The 15,846-nt window shown below is 39.2% G+C and overlaps 1 protein-coding gene across 1 annotated transcript in view; it reads right to left on the bottom strand.

The window, feature by feature from the left end:
- The window catches only part of syngap1b (synaptic Ras GTPase activating protein 1b), a 106,813-nt gene that overhangs the window by 48,314 nt on the left and 42,653 nt on the right, over nucleotides 1-15,846 (bottom strand). Inside the window, 1 exon segment of the mRNA XM_035380815.1 lies at nucleotides 773-867. Coding sequence (XP_035236706.1) covers nucleotides 773-867 — 95 coding nt within the window.

Raw genomic sequence — 15,846 nt, 5'->3', positions numbered from 1 at the left:
TTATACATTGACTTTCTCTTTATTGGTTGTTTCATTTATTCATATCAGTATACTGAAAAGTAAACTGATTCAGTACAACCAACAGGACATCATTTCATTCTTGAAATATAATCTGGAACCTGTCTTGTTTCTGCAGCACCTTTGGTGAAGCACCTTTCATTGTACTGCAGGACATCTGCAGTGTCCCATTAGGAACTCAAATTCACACCTTCACTCTCTAACCTCTATCCACCATGTCACAGATTCCTTTCCTTGTGTTCCAAAAAAGAACAAAATATCACTGAAATGTCTTTCTCTTCCTGCATCACATTTGGCATTTAGCACAACCCACAGACTGTCGATCACATTTCTGCAGGAAGCTTTCTCAACACGCCAGATCTTGGTCACATACCTCAATCGAGGGCAGAGGTGCAACACAGATTCCTGTCCCTGGATTTGAACTTGCAACCCTCCAGTCATCAGCCCAGTGAATGAGGGATGAGGAGGAAGTGGAGGAGGAGGGGGGAGGCAGGGGGAGGTAGAGGGAGGGAGAGAAAGGCAGCGAACGAGGGAGGGGAGAGGTGCCCACCACCTGTCTGCAGGGCCGAGAGCAGAAGTGGGAGGTAGAGGGAGTGAGAGAGGCAGCGAAGGAGGGAGAGAAAGAGGGGGACAGAGAGAAGGGGAGGGAACGAGGGAGGGGAGGGGTGCTCGCAAACTGGTGGCAGGTCTGATGGGAGACAGGCGAATGCAGGGAGGGAGGGAGGGAAGGAGGCCGGGAAGGAGGGGTACTCACGGATTGTCGGAAGGGTTGAGGGGGGGCTGTGGGAGGGATCTCCATGCTTGGCTGTTTCCCGGTAGCTATGCTCTTTCGACGGGCGCGAGCGTGCTCTAGAGGCAAGAGACAGAGAGACAGGCAGGGGAGAAGGGAAGAGAGCGAGAAAGGAGAGGAAAGGGTGAAATAGGAACCAATATGGCCGTGTAGGTTTAATACAGGACCTGATTTTCACTGCATAGTCATTTTTTCTTTCTCAGTAGAAGGCCAGGCTTACTGGGCAGATGAATGGTGAGTGTTTATTAATGGCAGTCTGGGGAGACAGTTCGCCTTGGTATTCTGTGAGGCAAATGTTAGCAATCAGTGTTACATACAGTTAGGGGAGAACAGCCAGTAGAGATTGCGGCATAAACAAACAGTGCTCTTACTTGACTTCCGTCCATGAGTCAGTAGTCTCTTATTCAGTGAGTCAGTCAGTCAGTGTGTAAGCCAGTCAGTCAATGAGCAGTTTTCGGGAGTGCGATTTTAACAGCAGGACAGTCGACAAAAAAGCCTTCGACAGTGTGATGATAGATGCACAGACTGCCTTTCAGCTTCCCATTCCCAGACGATCAATGTTAACTCTTTCTTTATTTATGGCTGCAAATACATTCCCTCTCCCTTTCCTTCTAACCACCTCCATGTCTTTCCTTTTCTCCCACGCACCTCTTTTACATAATTCAAATGGTATATTCATCCTCCTCCTCCCTTCATCCCCCTTCTCTCCCTCCTTCTGCGCTTTCCCTTTCTTCTTTTATAATCTACATTTATCCTTTCATGCAATCCCTCCGTTTCTACCTTCTCCAAGTCCTTTTTATGTGCTCAAACCTCACCATCTCACACCATGTATTTCATGTATTTTTGCCTCAGCGTCTTCATAACACCTCTTTCTGTCCCTACCTCCCTCCCTCCCTCCCTCTTTCCACAATGTGATACAATCAGTCTCTTTTCATCCATCCTCATTTTTTAAACTGATTTGTAGCCTCTCAAGTAGTGTACAATTGAAAATAAGTTTTATTGTTGTGACTGGCGTATCACACTACTAAAAAGGCACAGCAGTGCATGTCAAGTAGTAAAGTAACACACCATTTTTCACCAGCATCGTGGCATATGAGGCTCCAGCTACATACATATACAAACAAGCATGCAAACCTGCACAAACACACACACACACACACACACACACGTGCACATACATACATGTTTGTGCACACACATGCGCACACACGCAAGCACAGATAGCAGATTTTTTCAGATTTTTTAGCAGATTTTAGCGATAGTTTTTGGTCAAAATGGCAAGCATTTGCTTATGGATTTCAGGTGATGTGATCTTCTCGTGGGTAGTAGAAATGCTGGATTTTTACCTTTAAAATATTATAAAATAACCATGCTCAGTCATATCTCTGATACACCGGCAATCTGTCTCTGCATACATTTGCCAAATCTGTGGTCCTCTGCCTGTATGTTTTCTTCTAAGATGTGTTTGGATCATTTCTGGGCTTTACGCTCTTTTATGGGGAGGGGTGGGTGTGGCTGCAGGGCCTGTGGGTGGAATCAGGTTTCAGCAGAGTGTTTGTAGCTAGCTAGTTACTGGAATGGCGAAGGTGAATAAGCCCAAGTACAGCGAAGTGAAGCGACAAGCCAACAGAGCTCGCTCAAAAACCAGAGTCAACCTTGAAATTGCTTTTCCGCAACATCTATCGAAAAACAGAAATATAATGTTTTTAAAAAAGAATGTTTTAAACACGGACGTAAAATATAAAAATGGTGGTTAGTGGGGAGGGTTGAGGAGGACCACAGAAAAGCAAAAAATTCTACAAAGTATGCCTTCCACTTGCTTTGTGCACGTTACATTGCAGTACTATCCAGCCATGGCACATCTGACAATGTATAAAGCACATTTCCTGTAATTCTTGGCTAGATGCCTTAGTCCACTTCTCTGCCTCCTTTGACTGAATTTCATTCTATTACCCAAATTCAGCTAGGATCAGTCACTTCTTTCACAAACTGGAAGAAAATCTATCAATTCTCTGAAGGATTTTACATGTATGGCACTAAAATGGGCCTTTGTGCTGTCCAATAACTAGACAAGACGTAATACATGCAAGCAAAGAAAAAGAATCAGAGTAGATCCACAAGACATGGAAAGCAATTTTCTGTATAAAAAAAAAAACTAAGCATCTATAATCTCTTTTAGATTCCATATCTGGCCTTCAATAGAATTAAATCTTCTCCCGTTAGGGGTCGCCACAGCGGATCAGATCTGCGTATTTGATTTGGCATATGTTTTTATTCCGGATGCCCTTCCTGACACAACCCTCCCATTTATCTGGGCTTGGGACCGGCACTAGGAACGCACTGGCTTGCGCATCCCCAGTGGCTGGGTTTTTGGGGCATTGGCCGGACCCAGGCCGTCGACGTGGCAGTGGGGAGCTCTACCACTGAGCCACCAATGCCCCATATCTTCAATAGAATTAAACACTCCCCCCAAATCCACAGAGGATTCTTGTGCCACAAGGTCTTAAATACTGACATTTCTAATATTCAAAAATAAAAGTCAGCCACTAACTGAAACACAAATGATTTGTAGTATAGTGGTCATAATGTCCAAAAACTCCAAAGCAAGCCTTACTATTTTCTTCATTTTAACCACTGTTCATTAATTATTCGATCATTAATTGGATCATTAATCAATTTAATCACTGTAAGAAATTATACAGAGTAATTTCTACTATATAGTTGGCCAACTGACATTGCAAATCTTAGAAACCCTCCAACTGAAATGAGACCAAATATGAAAAAGGCTATGCAACATTATTCACAACATCAAAATGGAATGCACACATAGACCAGTGTTTTTACTTCAATACCAAAATGAAAGGAAATGCAATGCACCACAATAATAAGAAACCTAGATCACTACTGTAACTATCTCAAGACAACACAGCCATTTCCTTTACACAGGACAGTGTGCCTCTCATCTGCAAAGAGCCTGGGGGTGTTCCTGGTTGACCAGTTGGGCTTCAAGGAGCACATCACAGCAACATCACGGTCCTGCAGATTCCTGTTGGACAACATCCTTCCACCATACCTGGCCATGTACTCCACCCAGCTACTCGTCCAGGTCATGGTAATCTCACGTCTAGATTACTACAACTCCCTCCTGGCAAGCCTGCCAGCCTCCGCCATACAGCCACTATAACTGATGCAGAACGCTGCTGCCCGCCTTGTCTTCAACCTTCTTAAGTTCTCATATGTCACTCCCCTGCTCAGGTCATTCCACTGACTACCAGGTGCTGACAGAATCAGGTTCAAAGTCCTAATCCTGGCCTACACTCCATCCAACAGGACAGCCCCCACTTACCTACAGGGCATGATTCAACCCTACCTACAGCAGGGCGACTTGCACTCCATGCCATCTGGGTGAATGGTTCTCACTCATCCCGACCACAAAGCTTCTCCACCCTAGCTCCCCAGTGGTGGAACGACATCCACAGTCATCTACGAATCACTCAGTCATCGCCCATCTTCTGCCGTGGCCTGAAGATGCATCTCTTCAGACTGAACCTGGACAAACTATCAATACTCTGCAGGGCACCTCCCAGTCTAGGATGACTCGTATCACTTGTATCCTGTCTTGTTCCTCTTGTACTTTCATGTTACAATTGTATCTCCATCCAGAACTTATATTTAACTTGTATCGTTATCTTGATGCTGTAGCTCATCGTCATACCTCCTAGTTTGACTTACCATAACTTTCTGACCTAGCCTATGCCTACTGTGTGAAGTGGACTTAATGTGTTCATGGCTATGGATAACTGTCACATAATGAGTATTGTTCCTTATTGGACCTGTGTTTTGTAGTTGTTCAAATGACCTTCGGTATGTGTTTATTTTACGTCGCTTTGGATAAATGTGTCTGCCAAATAAATGTAATGTAATGCCACAAGTGTATAGATCTAGAGTACAAGCCTCACACAGAGTCAATGTAGTTGATGTAGATATTGAGTAGTCTTTGGCCTTGGCTTTCTGCAGGACCCCATAGGGCAAAGTTATCTGGTTGCCACTTTTTGTTCTGATCTGTTTAAGTACATGCATCAGCTGTGCTCCAGTTGGAAATTTTCACCATGTGAAACTCTGATTGGTCTGGAGAATTACCAACTGTCACTTGCTGTTTCAACATTCACAGAGCACAGTATTTTGTGTTTTAAGTATGAGATACAACATGCAGTCCAGGTCATACAGCAATAGGTGCAATGAAGAACTTAATGAAGGACACAATAACATATACGTGTACATATACATTGTTTTTAAATCCACCGAAAGCAAGTGAATGAAATGGCAAACCCATTTAGCACAAAATATAATTGCAACTTTTTACAATATTACAGCAAGGTTATATAAGGTTGTGTTGAATAAAATGATAGTAGCAACAGTTTTTTTTTCTTTTACCCACCAGGAACATAAAACACTATCAAGTTGTTTTGACTACTTTGGGGGTGGAAAAGCAATCACTGTAAAATGTTACTACAATGCTGTTATTAACTAATACCTTACAAAACCTTATTGCTATGGTTTCAAAAACTTGTGCCAGTGGGGAACATGTTGCATTTGGTGAAATATGAAACTCAAGCTGATATTCATTGAACACAGATGGAAAGGATTTTAAATTATATTTTACAAAGAAAGCGTTAACTTTGTCCTTGAAAGAAGAGCCTGCCCTCTGATATTTTATTGGAAATAAATCAAAAGGAAAACACACTTAGAGAGGCACATATTCATTATGAACTGATGTAAAGATGAACTACAAAAAGATCACTGAACAGGACCCTTTGTCTCACTCAACTCAAAGGATATCTGTGTCTAAACTAAAATTGTTTCCTAATAAATACTATTTTTTATATAAATGTTTTTAAGGCAGTGTTGTATGTGTAAGTTTTCATTTCAACCCTAATTTGGCACACCTGATTCTACTAATTAGCAGCTCAATGAGATGTCTAGCTGCTCTGTGCTTCATTAGGGCTGGAGTGAAAACCTGGAGGACAGTAGATCACCAGAAATAGGGTTGGGCAGCCTTGTTTTAAGGTATACTTACAGGACAGGACTGATTTGGAATACAGTGCCGTGCCCACTTCCTGATTTGCTATTACAGCATATTGGTCACGCTGAATGCTATCAGAGCTTCCTTTTAAAAGGCATGATTTGTCTGGATGTAAAATTTTACAAGTTAAATTTCACTCAGTGAGAATTTGTTGTGAAAAATTTGCCTATAGTACATTTATTCACTTAATATTCTGAACTCATTAAAATCAATGTAACAGTAATATCATATATCATTTATCTCTCTTTTTATTTGAGACTATTAAAATAATTATAAATTATAAAATTTAAACATTAAATTGTAATTAAAAGCTTTAAATAATTAAAGTATGACATTAATTGGCTAGCTTAATAAATGGTTAGAACAGACACTATAAAAGTTACTTCATGTAGTTTACTTTAAAATACAGCATTCATTACCTGAGCCCAAGCATTGAGTAAAACAGACACAAGGCATTTGAAATAAAACCACTACAAAGTGTATAACAATGTAGCACAATAAATATTGATATTAATGATATGACATGGATGAAATAACTAATTAATGCATTACTTAAATTTAATTCACACAGCTTTTACATTTATTTTGCATTAACTAATCCTCATAAAAAAATGTAACCTGACAGTTCAGTGCCATTAAAGGTCAAGACAGGATATTTTCAATTAAAAAATTACAAATGAAAGTGAAAATTGCAATAAAAGTACAATGGTGAGAACTTCACTGTCTCATAATTTTGTAACACTTATCATCTAATTGGTCCTTCCTGCCCCATCTTAGTACATTTTTCCCCCAATCAAACATGTTTATGACAAAATCTAGCGTCATCCACTTCCTCTGCTCTAGCCAAGAGTTCTGGTTTTAGCAAAAATATCTTCTCTATAATCCTATACTCTTTTCTTTAAATTACACTTTAAAAAACATATTTTGATTCTTGATATACAAATCAAGTCCACGTCCCAAGCATAAAGCAAAAAATAAAATAAAAAAATATCAAATTCAATATCTACTTAGAGTATATAATATTGGAGGGATGTCTTTCAGTGGGAGAGGCTTCTTGGTTCAAGTTTTCATAGTAATAATTTAAAAAAATACCTTCCATCTCCAAGGATCAACCATTAATCAATGTAAGATGGCAACATTTTATAATGCACTGTAGTGTTAACGACAAGAAAATGTTGGAAATATGACACATGCTCTAAGACTAACCATTTGTATCTACTGTATGAAATCAATGAAATTGCCACGCATCATTAAAATAGCTCAAATAATTACGCAATGCAAAAGCATTTTATTTATACAGTAGGTACCATTCCATTTCGCACTCTCAACCGTTTTAATCAAAATTCCAGCTCTTTGTTTGGTTTCTATGGCAACAATTCCAAGTACCATCCATTTGAGTCACAGACACAGAACAGAAAGACAGAATGGAAGACACACAGACACTCAAAATATACTAAATAAACATATCTAAATTTAAACATTCACTCTTCAAAATGATTTATAATATGGATGACGCCTGAAGGACTAATTTTTTATGTATTTTTGTTTTTTATACAACATAAAGTGTATTATGTGCAATCTAGTATGCAGCCATCCTGCAGCGCAGCATTTAAACTCATTGTATGAAAATGTACACACAGCACATACAACACATTTTGAAGGGCAGAAGTACCATAAAACATATTTTACTGCTATTGCGATTTGATGTGGTTTGATGCATAAATTATCTCTCTATCTCTCTCTCGTTCTCTCTCTGTCTCCGCATGTGTCTATGTGCATGTAGCTAAATGCATGTGTGTGTGTGTGCGTGTGTATGTGTATGTGCATGTGTGTGCATGCGTGTGTGTGTGTGTGAGAGAGACAGAGAGTGAGAGAGAGAGAGAGAGAGTGAGCGAGTTCACCGTTTCATTCTGAATGTAAATCTGATGTTGGGCTCAAGTGTATGTGCGTGTGGGTGTTAACAGCTTCCAGCTAACTCCCTTAGAGAGCAAGGGTGAGAGAGAGAGAGAGAGAAAGAGAGAGAGAGAGAGAGAGAGAAGGTAGGGGCAAAGAAAGAGTATGGGCATCTGCCTTTTATATGCAACACATTTTATGGATATCCATGAACTACATACACACTCTGACAGACATTCATATTTGATAGTTCATAAATTTCACTAAAATGTATTTTAGAACGCACTGTTAGAAAAATTGTTAGCAACTGTATTTACTTGTGTATATTTGTATGTATGGTCATTTTAGTTGATTTTTATGTCATGTTTGTCATCTGAGTTTTGGTAGCTTAAGCAGTTAAAGCACAATATGTAAATGGTATTGTGCATTAAGTTTGTTATGACAGTATTAAAAGAGGAAGTTAAAGGTTTTTGAAGAATCCATTCATGAACATTCAGTCTATATTTGTAAATACACAGGATGTTCAACAAACATTGTTACTGCAAACTTAACACGACATGACTTTAACGTTGACTCATTTTTAGTAGAGATTTTGTAAACAGAAACATTTATGAAGTGAAATATGTGTGACTTTTTCTCTCAAACTAGCTACTGTATTTGTTCAAGCAATATCCTCCTAAAACAAAGCAGTTACTTTTTGTCCCCTATAAGGGACAGGATTCTTTGATCTTAATTTCAAGATCAAAATATTATATTATGCCGAAACCTACACAAAAAGAGATAATAAAAATATATTTAATTGCATATTTTTTATTATTTTCACAGCAACATTTTTATCATGCAAGATGCCTGTATTGGGCCATGAAATTAAATGCTTATGGAATGCTTTAACTTTTTTCTGCCGGGTCACAAGAGGATATAGATTAAAGCATAAATACATACAGGCTACGTGCATATGCAGTACATGCACTTGGTCAAAGGGAAAAATGCTGAGAAGTATCCTTAAGGTACCTTAAGGTACCAAGGTAATTTCTGTTTCCAGTTACAAGTACAGTAACAACATTCTTATATTCGTAGTAGTAGCAGCATTAGTAGTAGTGGTGATAGTAAGCATGGTTTTCTTCATTTTCATACAATGGATGTAATTATCTTGGTGCTAAGTGGTGACGCAATCGCTCATGTTTTCAATCAATCATTCCATGAACTAACAGATATGTTACAGTATTGACTCAACCATTGCCTGCAGCATTAAACACCCAAGTAAAAAATGCAGTGGAATATTTTCTTTTACAGCTATTCAAATCAAGATTCACTTGAAAATATATGTAATATACCATGTTCAAGAAAACAGTACCACACAGGAGAAACAGGAAGTAAGTAAGATGAATGAGTGAATTCTGGCAAACCTCATAGAAACACTGATTAATGGTGGCCATATTGTGTGTAGGCAGGGACCAAGAGCTAAGTAAACTAGATTATGCACACCTACCTTCAAAGTAATATTTGCATGCAAATGGTGTGAGGAGCTATACACATGTGCGAAAATGCATTTTGCCAGCCATTTTGTGCTGGGCTTATTACCTCAAGCAATGAAAAGCATTCCACTCATGCCAAGAGTAATGCAAAAGTTACGTTTCAAATTAGGCATGGCTGGGGGTACCTAGTCACCCTGATTCATGACAAGCAGTTTGCACATATTTACAGTACACATCTGATGAGTGAAAGATTTGACGAACATTTGTAAACTTAGCAACTACCAATGGTAGAGACATAAGAAAAAGGATAAGAACAATAGGTTTCCAGGAAACCAGACTTATTATTAAAACAAAACAGGTATACAAATTTCCCAAATGTTGGAGGATCCTACCTGGAAAGGATGGCCACAGTTCAAATTTGTTCCCAGTCGTCTTGAAAATGTGTCCTCAGATAGGTCTGTTTTTTTGTTCACACTTCTTATTTGGCGAGATGTGGAGACAGCCTCAAACCCGTAGCCCCTTGGTGTCTAGGAGTTTCTTCTTGTTTTTATTTTATTTTCCCTTCAGCCCAAAGCCAAAATGTGATCAATCAAAATGAGTGATGTGAATGTGCAGAAATGAATGATATATCCGTATTTACATTTAGCCTGCTGTATGTGGGTGTATTCATAAGCGTGTGCCATGGTAGCAATACAGGTAGCAGTGTGACAACTGAACAGAGCACCTCAACAGTGCACATAATATGCATTGCTATAGTTAACTTTAACGATATCCATGTACTAGTACTGCTAGTAATTGTATTTTTTGGATTCATATGTATTTGTCTTCATCATGCAAGATTATTCAAATTCCAAAATCTGAAGATTATTCAAATATAATTAAATATGGCCAGTCAAATAGTTTACAGATATACCCCAATAATAACATACTACGATCCTTTGCTTCATTAGTCAATGTACAAATAAATTAATTAATTTAATTAATAAAATAAATAAGTAAATTTAGAAGAAAATATTTCTGGATAGGATACCACGTACGCCCCCAACGTAACCCTAAAGCATTATCCGAAGGCAAAAGCCTATAAGCAGGAGTGTTAAGAAGCTGCAATTATAAAATAATCCCTTTTCAAGTACACAAAAGTATAATAAATTCTTTTTCACACCATAGTATAAGTGCAATACATTAGCGAGACTATGCCTCTTTTACTGACAGTTATGAGCACTCTTAAAATACATATACAGGTTAAATGACCACCATACGTTCCAAAAAGCTTCCCGTCGACTACCCAAGTTTAAATAGCACAGGTTAAACACCAACCTTACTGAATTCAGGGAAATTATCGCTTGTGTTTCAATTCTTACTTGTATTTCGTAAATCGTTTCTCTTTCAACCCTCTCTTCGTATATATTTGTTTTCCAATGAATAAATACAGGCAACCAATACAACGTTCAGGTATGATTGCAGATTAATATGTCATCTATAAGATAATTGAAATGTGAAAACAGCTACAGAGACTGCAAAAAATGTTGCCTATTTCCAAATGAAGCGAATGTTAGAATTCCTCACGGATATTCGGTTCATTCTTCCAGCTCCCCCCAGCCACGCTCTCCAGCACCGGCAGCGGCTGTTCCGCGGCAGGCAGTCTCGCTGAGAGCTCCGTGTCCCCGGCCTCTCCCTGATCTTTTTCACTCGCTCCCTTGCCCCAGACCCTTCCACAATCCACACGCTGAGTCGCTATCCCACTGCCGTTTCCTCGGTAACCTGCAGAATCGCTTCCGAGGCGAAATTCTCTCATGTTTTGGTTGTATAGTGATTCTTTATATATTATTTTGATTGCTGTAAGCTAAAAACAATGTACTTTTGGACGATTTTCTTCTATTTGCTTCCAAAAAATGAATAATTACATTTCAAGTTCACTGTATTTAATCGATAGTTCAATAGCCTATATGTATCCTTTATTTAGGCCTACATAACAGCATGATCACTCTACATATAATCTCTTCATGAACAAAAATATTTCCCATGATCAAAAGCACAGGCTACATTTAGTAGTTCTATCTTTATTTGTACATAGACTGTAGCCGACGTGTGTTGTCACTTCATGACAACATACAACACGCTAGCACATATATAGCCAACTCGTGTGTTCTTTTTTACTGGAGGTTTGCTTGTGTGTTCATGCGTTTTAGGCTATATGAGAAAAGTGTGAAAGTGTTCCAATGTAGCTACTGTAGCCTACGGTGTGCCAGATGTTTTATATGTATGCAATCCTTCGTTGAAAAGAGATAGAGAGCGCTGACAGTCCGTTAGAATCGCCTACTTCAAGGATAGAAAAAAATCTCCGGCACCCAAATCTCTTATACAGCAATTCTCTTTCAGCTTCCGAGCTGCAGAATAGATGTGATGCAGAGAGAAGCTTTGTCACACATCGGTTATTCCTTCAGTCTTGAATGGCTGTCTATAAGAGAAGGATCAGCATCCCCTAAAGCAAAGATAACCGGTCGTCATCTCTTATATTTCCACGAGGGTAGTAGGTAAAATAAGCACGTCTCTTACAAGAAATAATGTATTTAAAAGAACGCCGACGAGATGGATTTCCAATACTTCATATCGCCTTTCTCGATATCATCAAACTATTTCAATAATCCGCTTCACGTGCGTTTGTGGAACCTTATGAATGTATTGTGACAGAGAGGATACTGACGTTTGGTCGGCGTTCTTCAAGTGTTGGATCAAGCTAGCCTAAAGCTCACAGCGCGCAGTACCCTGGTTTTGCAGCAGTTTCACGGAGGAGGGAGAAAATGCGGGGGGGGGGGGGGGGGGGGGGGGTTAGTGCAGAAAGAGTAATGGGATGTGGAGTGATTTTAAGTACTCTATGAGGCTCTAGGGATGAACTCTCTCTCTCTCTCTCTCTCTCTCTCTCTCTCTCTCTCTCTCTCTCTCTCTCTCTCTCTCTCTCTCTCTCTCTCTCTCTCTCTCTCTCTCTCTCTCTCTCTCTCTCCCTCCCTCCCTCCCTCCCTCCCTCCCTCCCTCCCTCTCCCTGTGTGTGTGTTCCAACACACAGCACACAGGAGCAAGTAAAATAAAGGGAGGGTGAAAGATGAGGGATGGTGTGTGGGATGCTGCCGCATAACAGCATATTATATCCGATCCATACAAATAGTACATAGTTTAAGCGCGCGCACACATGCATACACATGCTGATTACAACAATAATCACAACAGTACAGCTGCAACTGATGGTGAAATAAACTTAATTATCCATACCATCATTTTGATTATTATGGAGTCATTAAAGAAATAGCATCTTGATTAGAGTAGTCTATTTCCTGTACAGTAAGCTAACTCATTGACTATTTTCTATGAAGAAGAGCTTCACAAAATAATAGTGATATTACAGGTGTAAAACATTTACATTTGCTCGTTATTTATGACAGAATGGGGACAAAATGACAGCCTAGTTTATTTCGAATATATATATATATATAGAGAGAGAGAGAGAGGAAGAGGTGTCAGATATCTAACCTCCTATTTCTCATTTTCAAATGGTTTATTCCAGAGAGGGAGGAAAAAGCTGAAACCTAGGATTCAACCAATTAGCAATTCTCAGACTAAATGGGGGTGTGTGGGATTAATGTCTCATGTCTCCTGTTTCCAGGACAACTGCAAGCCTATGATTACAACCTTTTAACCCATAATAGTACAGAGAGAGAGAGAAGGAGAGAAAGAGAAATTGGTTAAGGAATGACATCAAAAATGAAGTTAGAAATTAGACTGAGGGACTGACAAACTGAAGGGCATATGGAGTGCAAGTACAATGATTGCAGAAAGACATATATGTAAAAAATAAAAGCACTGTGGTCAAAAATAATCTTTAATACCAATTGGTGAACTATCCCTATCTCCCCTCCAGTATCTTCCAGTCACTACCAGCTCTATAATTATTACCATGGTTACCATCAATTAGTGATTTCACCCTTATATAAATGTATTCTTTTACTTCTTTACTGCCTTCCTCGCTACCACTTAATTTCCCCTCTTTGTTAATTCTCAGCCACATTTCTTCATTTTCACACATAAATTCTCTTCAATTATGTTTGCTTTCATGGTCAATGAAATCCAACGCCCCAACACAGTTTTTGGGGGCATCCATCTGAAGGTGCCATCCTTCAACTCAGATGATAAGCTATGAGGTTCTGACTCGCTGTCGTCATTAATCTAACTGGAGTTATTCAGAATGTGTTTAGTGAGATTCCTAGTGAATGGCTCCAGCATGACCGATGCCTTGATTCAGTATTTCATCTGAGGGACCGTCCATTGTCCATTGTCCCATCACTGTGCAGGGCCCTTGAATTTTTTAATATGTGGCCCAGGGGGAAGAGTGCTTCCTGTTGGCACATCAACATCTTTTGGCTCATCAACACCTTTTCTAACAACAACTTAATTTTCCCTGGAGGACTTCCATCCCATCCTAGTGCTAAAAAAGCCCAACACTGCTAGCTGCAACAGTTTGGCATAAGAGACAATGCAATGTAGGTTTTTTGCATTCACATTCATTCATGTGGCAGCACAATCAAATTACAAATAGCAGCCATTCTGTAGTTCTGACCCCTGGATGCACACAACCTATGTGAACTGTAGAAATGTCCACAAATATGCAGATGGTTGAGGTTCTCCTGAACAGCACAGGTAACAATGAAACTAAGTGAAATCACTACGGACCTTTGAATACTGGGGAAAGAAAGGGGAATACAAAGGAACCCTTTATATCCCATGTTGCTCTGAAAAAAATGTTTTTAAAAGGGTATTAAAATTGTAACAAAATTACTAATTTTCATGAATGAGAATACTATGCCCACTGGCAGGGCCAAAGCTTAGCTTGATTTCTGCAGCACCCTGCAAATAGGTGCCAGCCCACCATAGGGCATCGTCATGGGCGACGGCCAACAAACATTGCAGCACAATGCCAACAATTGGAATCATGGCTCACTCTACCTGAGCACAAAAGTAGAGGCACGATACATAACACACAAAAGCAAATAGCATAGGAAGATATAACCATGAGTCAGCACTTTACACAGTGTAGACGCCCCAGGTGGCTTCTGTGCAGACACAGCAATTATGCCATCACTGCCCTTTTGCCAGTGCTGTTAAAAACGTTTAAAGTGGTTGTAAAGTGGCTGAAAATAAATAGATGAAAAAACAATAAATTATCACAAAGGGATGTATCTACTACACATCTACCGAATACCTATTCTAAGTAATGTCAATAGCTATAATGACACACATTCCAAATCAGGCATATTGTTAAAAAAAAACAAAAAAAAAACTCGAGATTTTATGGCTGTGGTCGGGAGCACCCCACCTTCCCCCTGTACTCCTCCCAAACCATGCTACTCACAAGTAAACAAACACACATGGCTAGCATGGCTACATCTATATCAAGATTGGCAAAGAGCTTCACGGCTGCAAGTGCAATGAAAAGAGATACAGCGCCAGCTACATCAAACATATACCGTAGAAACCACTTAATTGTACAACGGATTATCACATAATTTTGGTATTTCCATAGAATTGCCAAATAATGAATAATGAGTAATTTCCCACTCATTCCATTATAAAGAGATTGCATATTTGCATAAACCATATTTTGAATATTTGCATCCAATTACATCGCATAACAATCTAGAAATATATGTTGCCCATTTCAAATATTTTGTCGAACAAGAAGTAAACCTCTTCATCTCTTGCAATGCAAATGTAGACTTGATAACGAAACAAAACAAAATAAAGATAACGAAACAAAATCTATAGCTTTATTGATGGCTCAACAGTAATACAACTAGCCTAGCCAGCCATCCAGCTAGGGAGCACTAGGGAGAGGGCTGGAGAAGGTAGGAGAAAGGGACTGGGAGAGGGATAATGTTGGTAGCGGGATTAAACATAAAACACTAAATATCTACAGCTAACTATTACAAATCTCTATTGATAATCCTAGATGACAAAGGAGTGTTTCACTCAGACTCAAAGAGGTTGTTTTAGCGGGACAAACTATTTTTGTTTGCCTCTAACTATGGGAGGAGATATGCAATGACATTAAGACATTTATTGGCCATTACATCAGGTCCGTAATGATATCATGAAGGACCTGGACCCAAAAGCTCAGAGCCTGGTGATAAACAGAATTCCACCCATTCAATCCACACATAGGAACGGATGGAAATGTTTAGACTGACATAAGTTGATATTGCAATGCAATTGATTTCTCGTACTGTTTCTGATGCTTAATGTATACCATAATAACCCCATACAATGTAGTCTGAAGCCATTCACGGATTTACCTTTACAGTCACTTTGAAGGAAAACCACAATAAGCACCACACAAGAGTTCACTTCAGTCTTTAGCCTATTTTTAAGGCCACTGGCTCCAAATAAATTCTGGAAAACTACACAGACTATGTGGTAAATACTTGCTCACTGAAAACTTTAAAAGAGGACAAAGAAAAATTATCTTTGGGAATTTCTCCACCAGGCCGCCTGTAATACAATAACCGATTATACAGGATAGTAACTTAAAATAGCAACAA

Source organism: Anguilla anguilla, chromosome 1 (genome assembly GCF_013347855.1).
Source record: "Anguilla anguilla isolate fAngAng1 chromosome 1, fAngAng1.pri, whole genome shotgun sequence".
In the NCBI taxonomy this organism is placed as follows: domain Eukaryota; kingdom Metazoa; phylum Chordata; class Actinopteri; order Anguilliformes; family Anguillidae; genus Anguilla; species Anguilla anguilla.
This window is presented reverse-complemented; position numbering and strand designations above follow the sequence as displayed.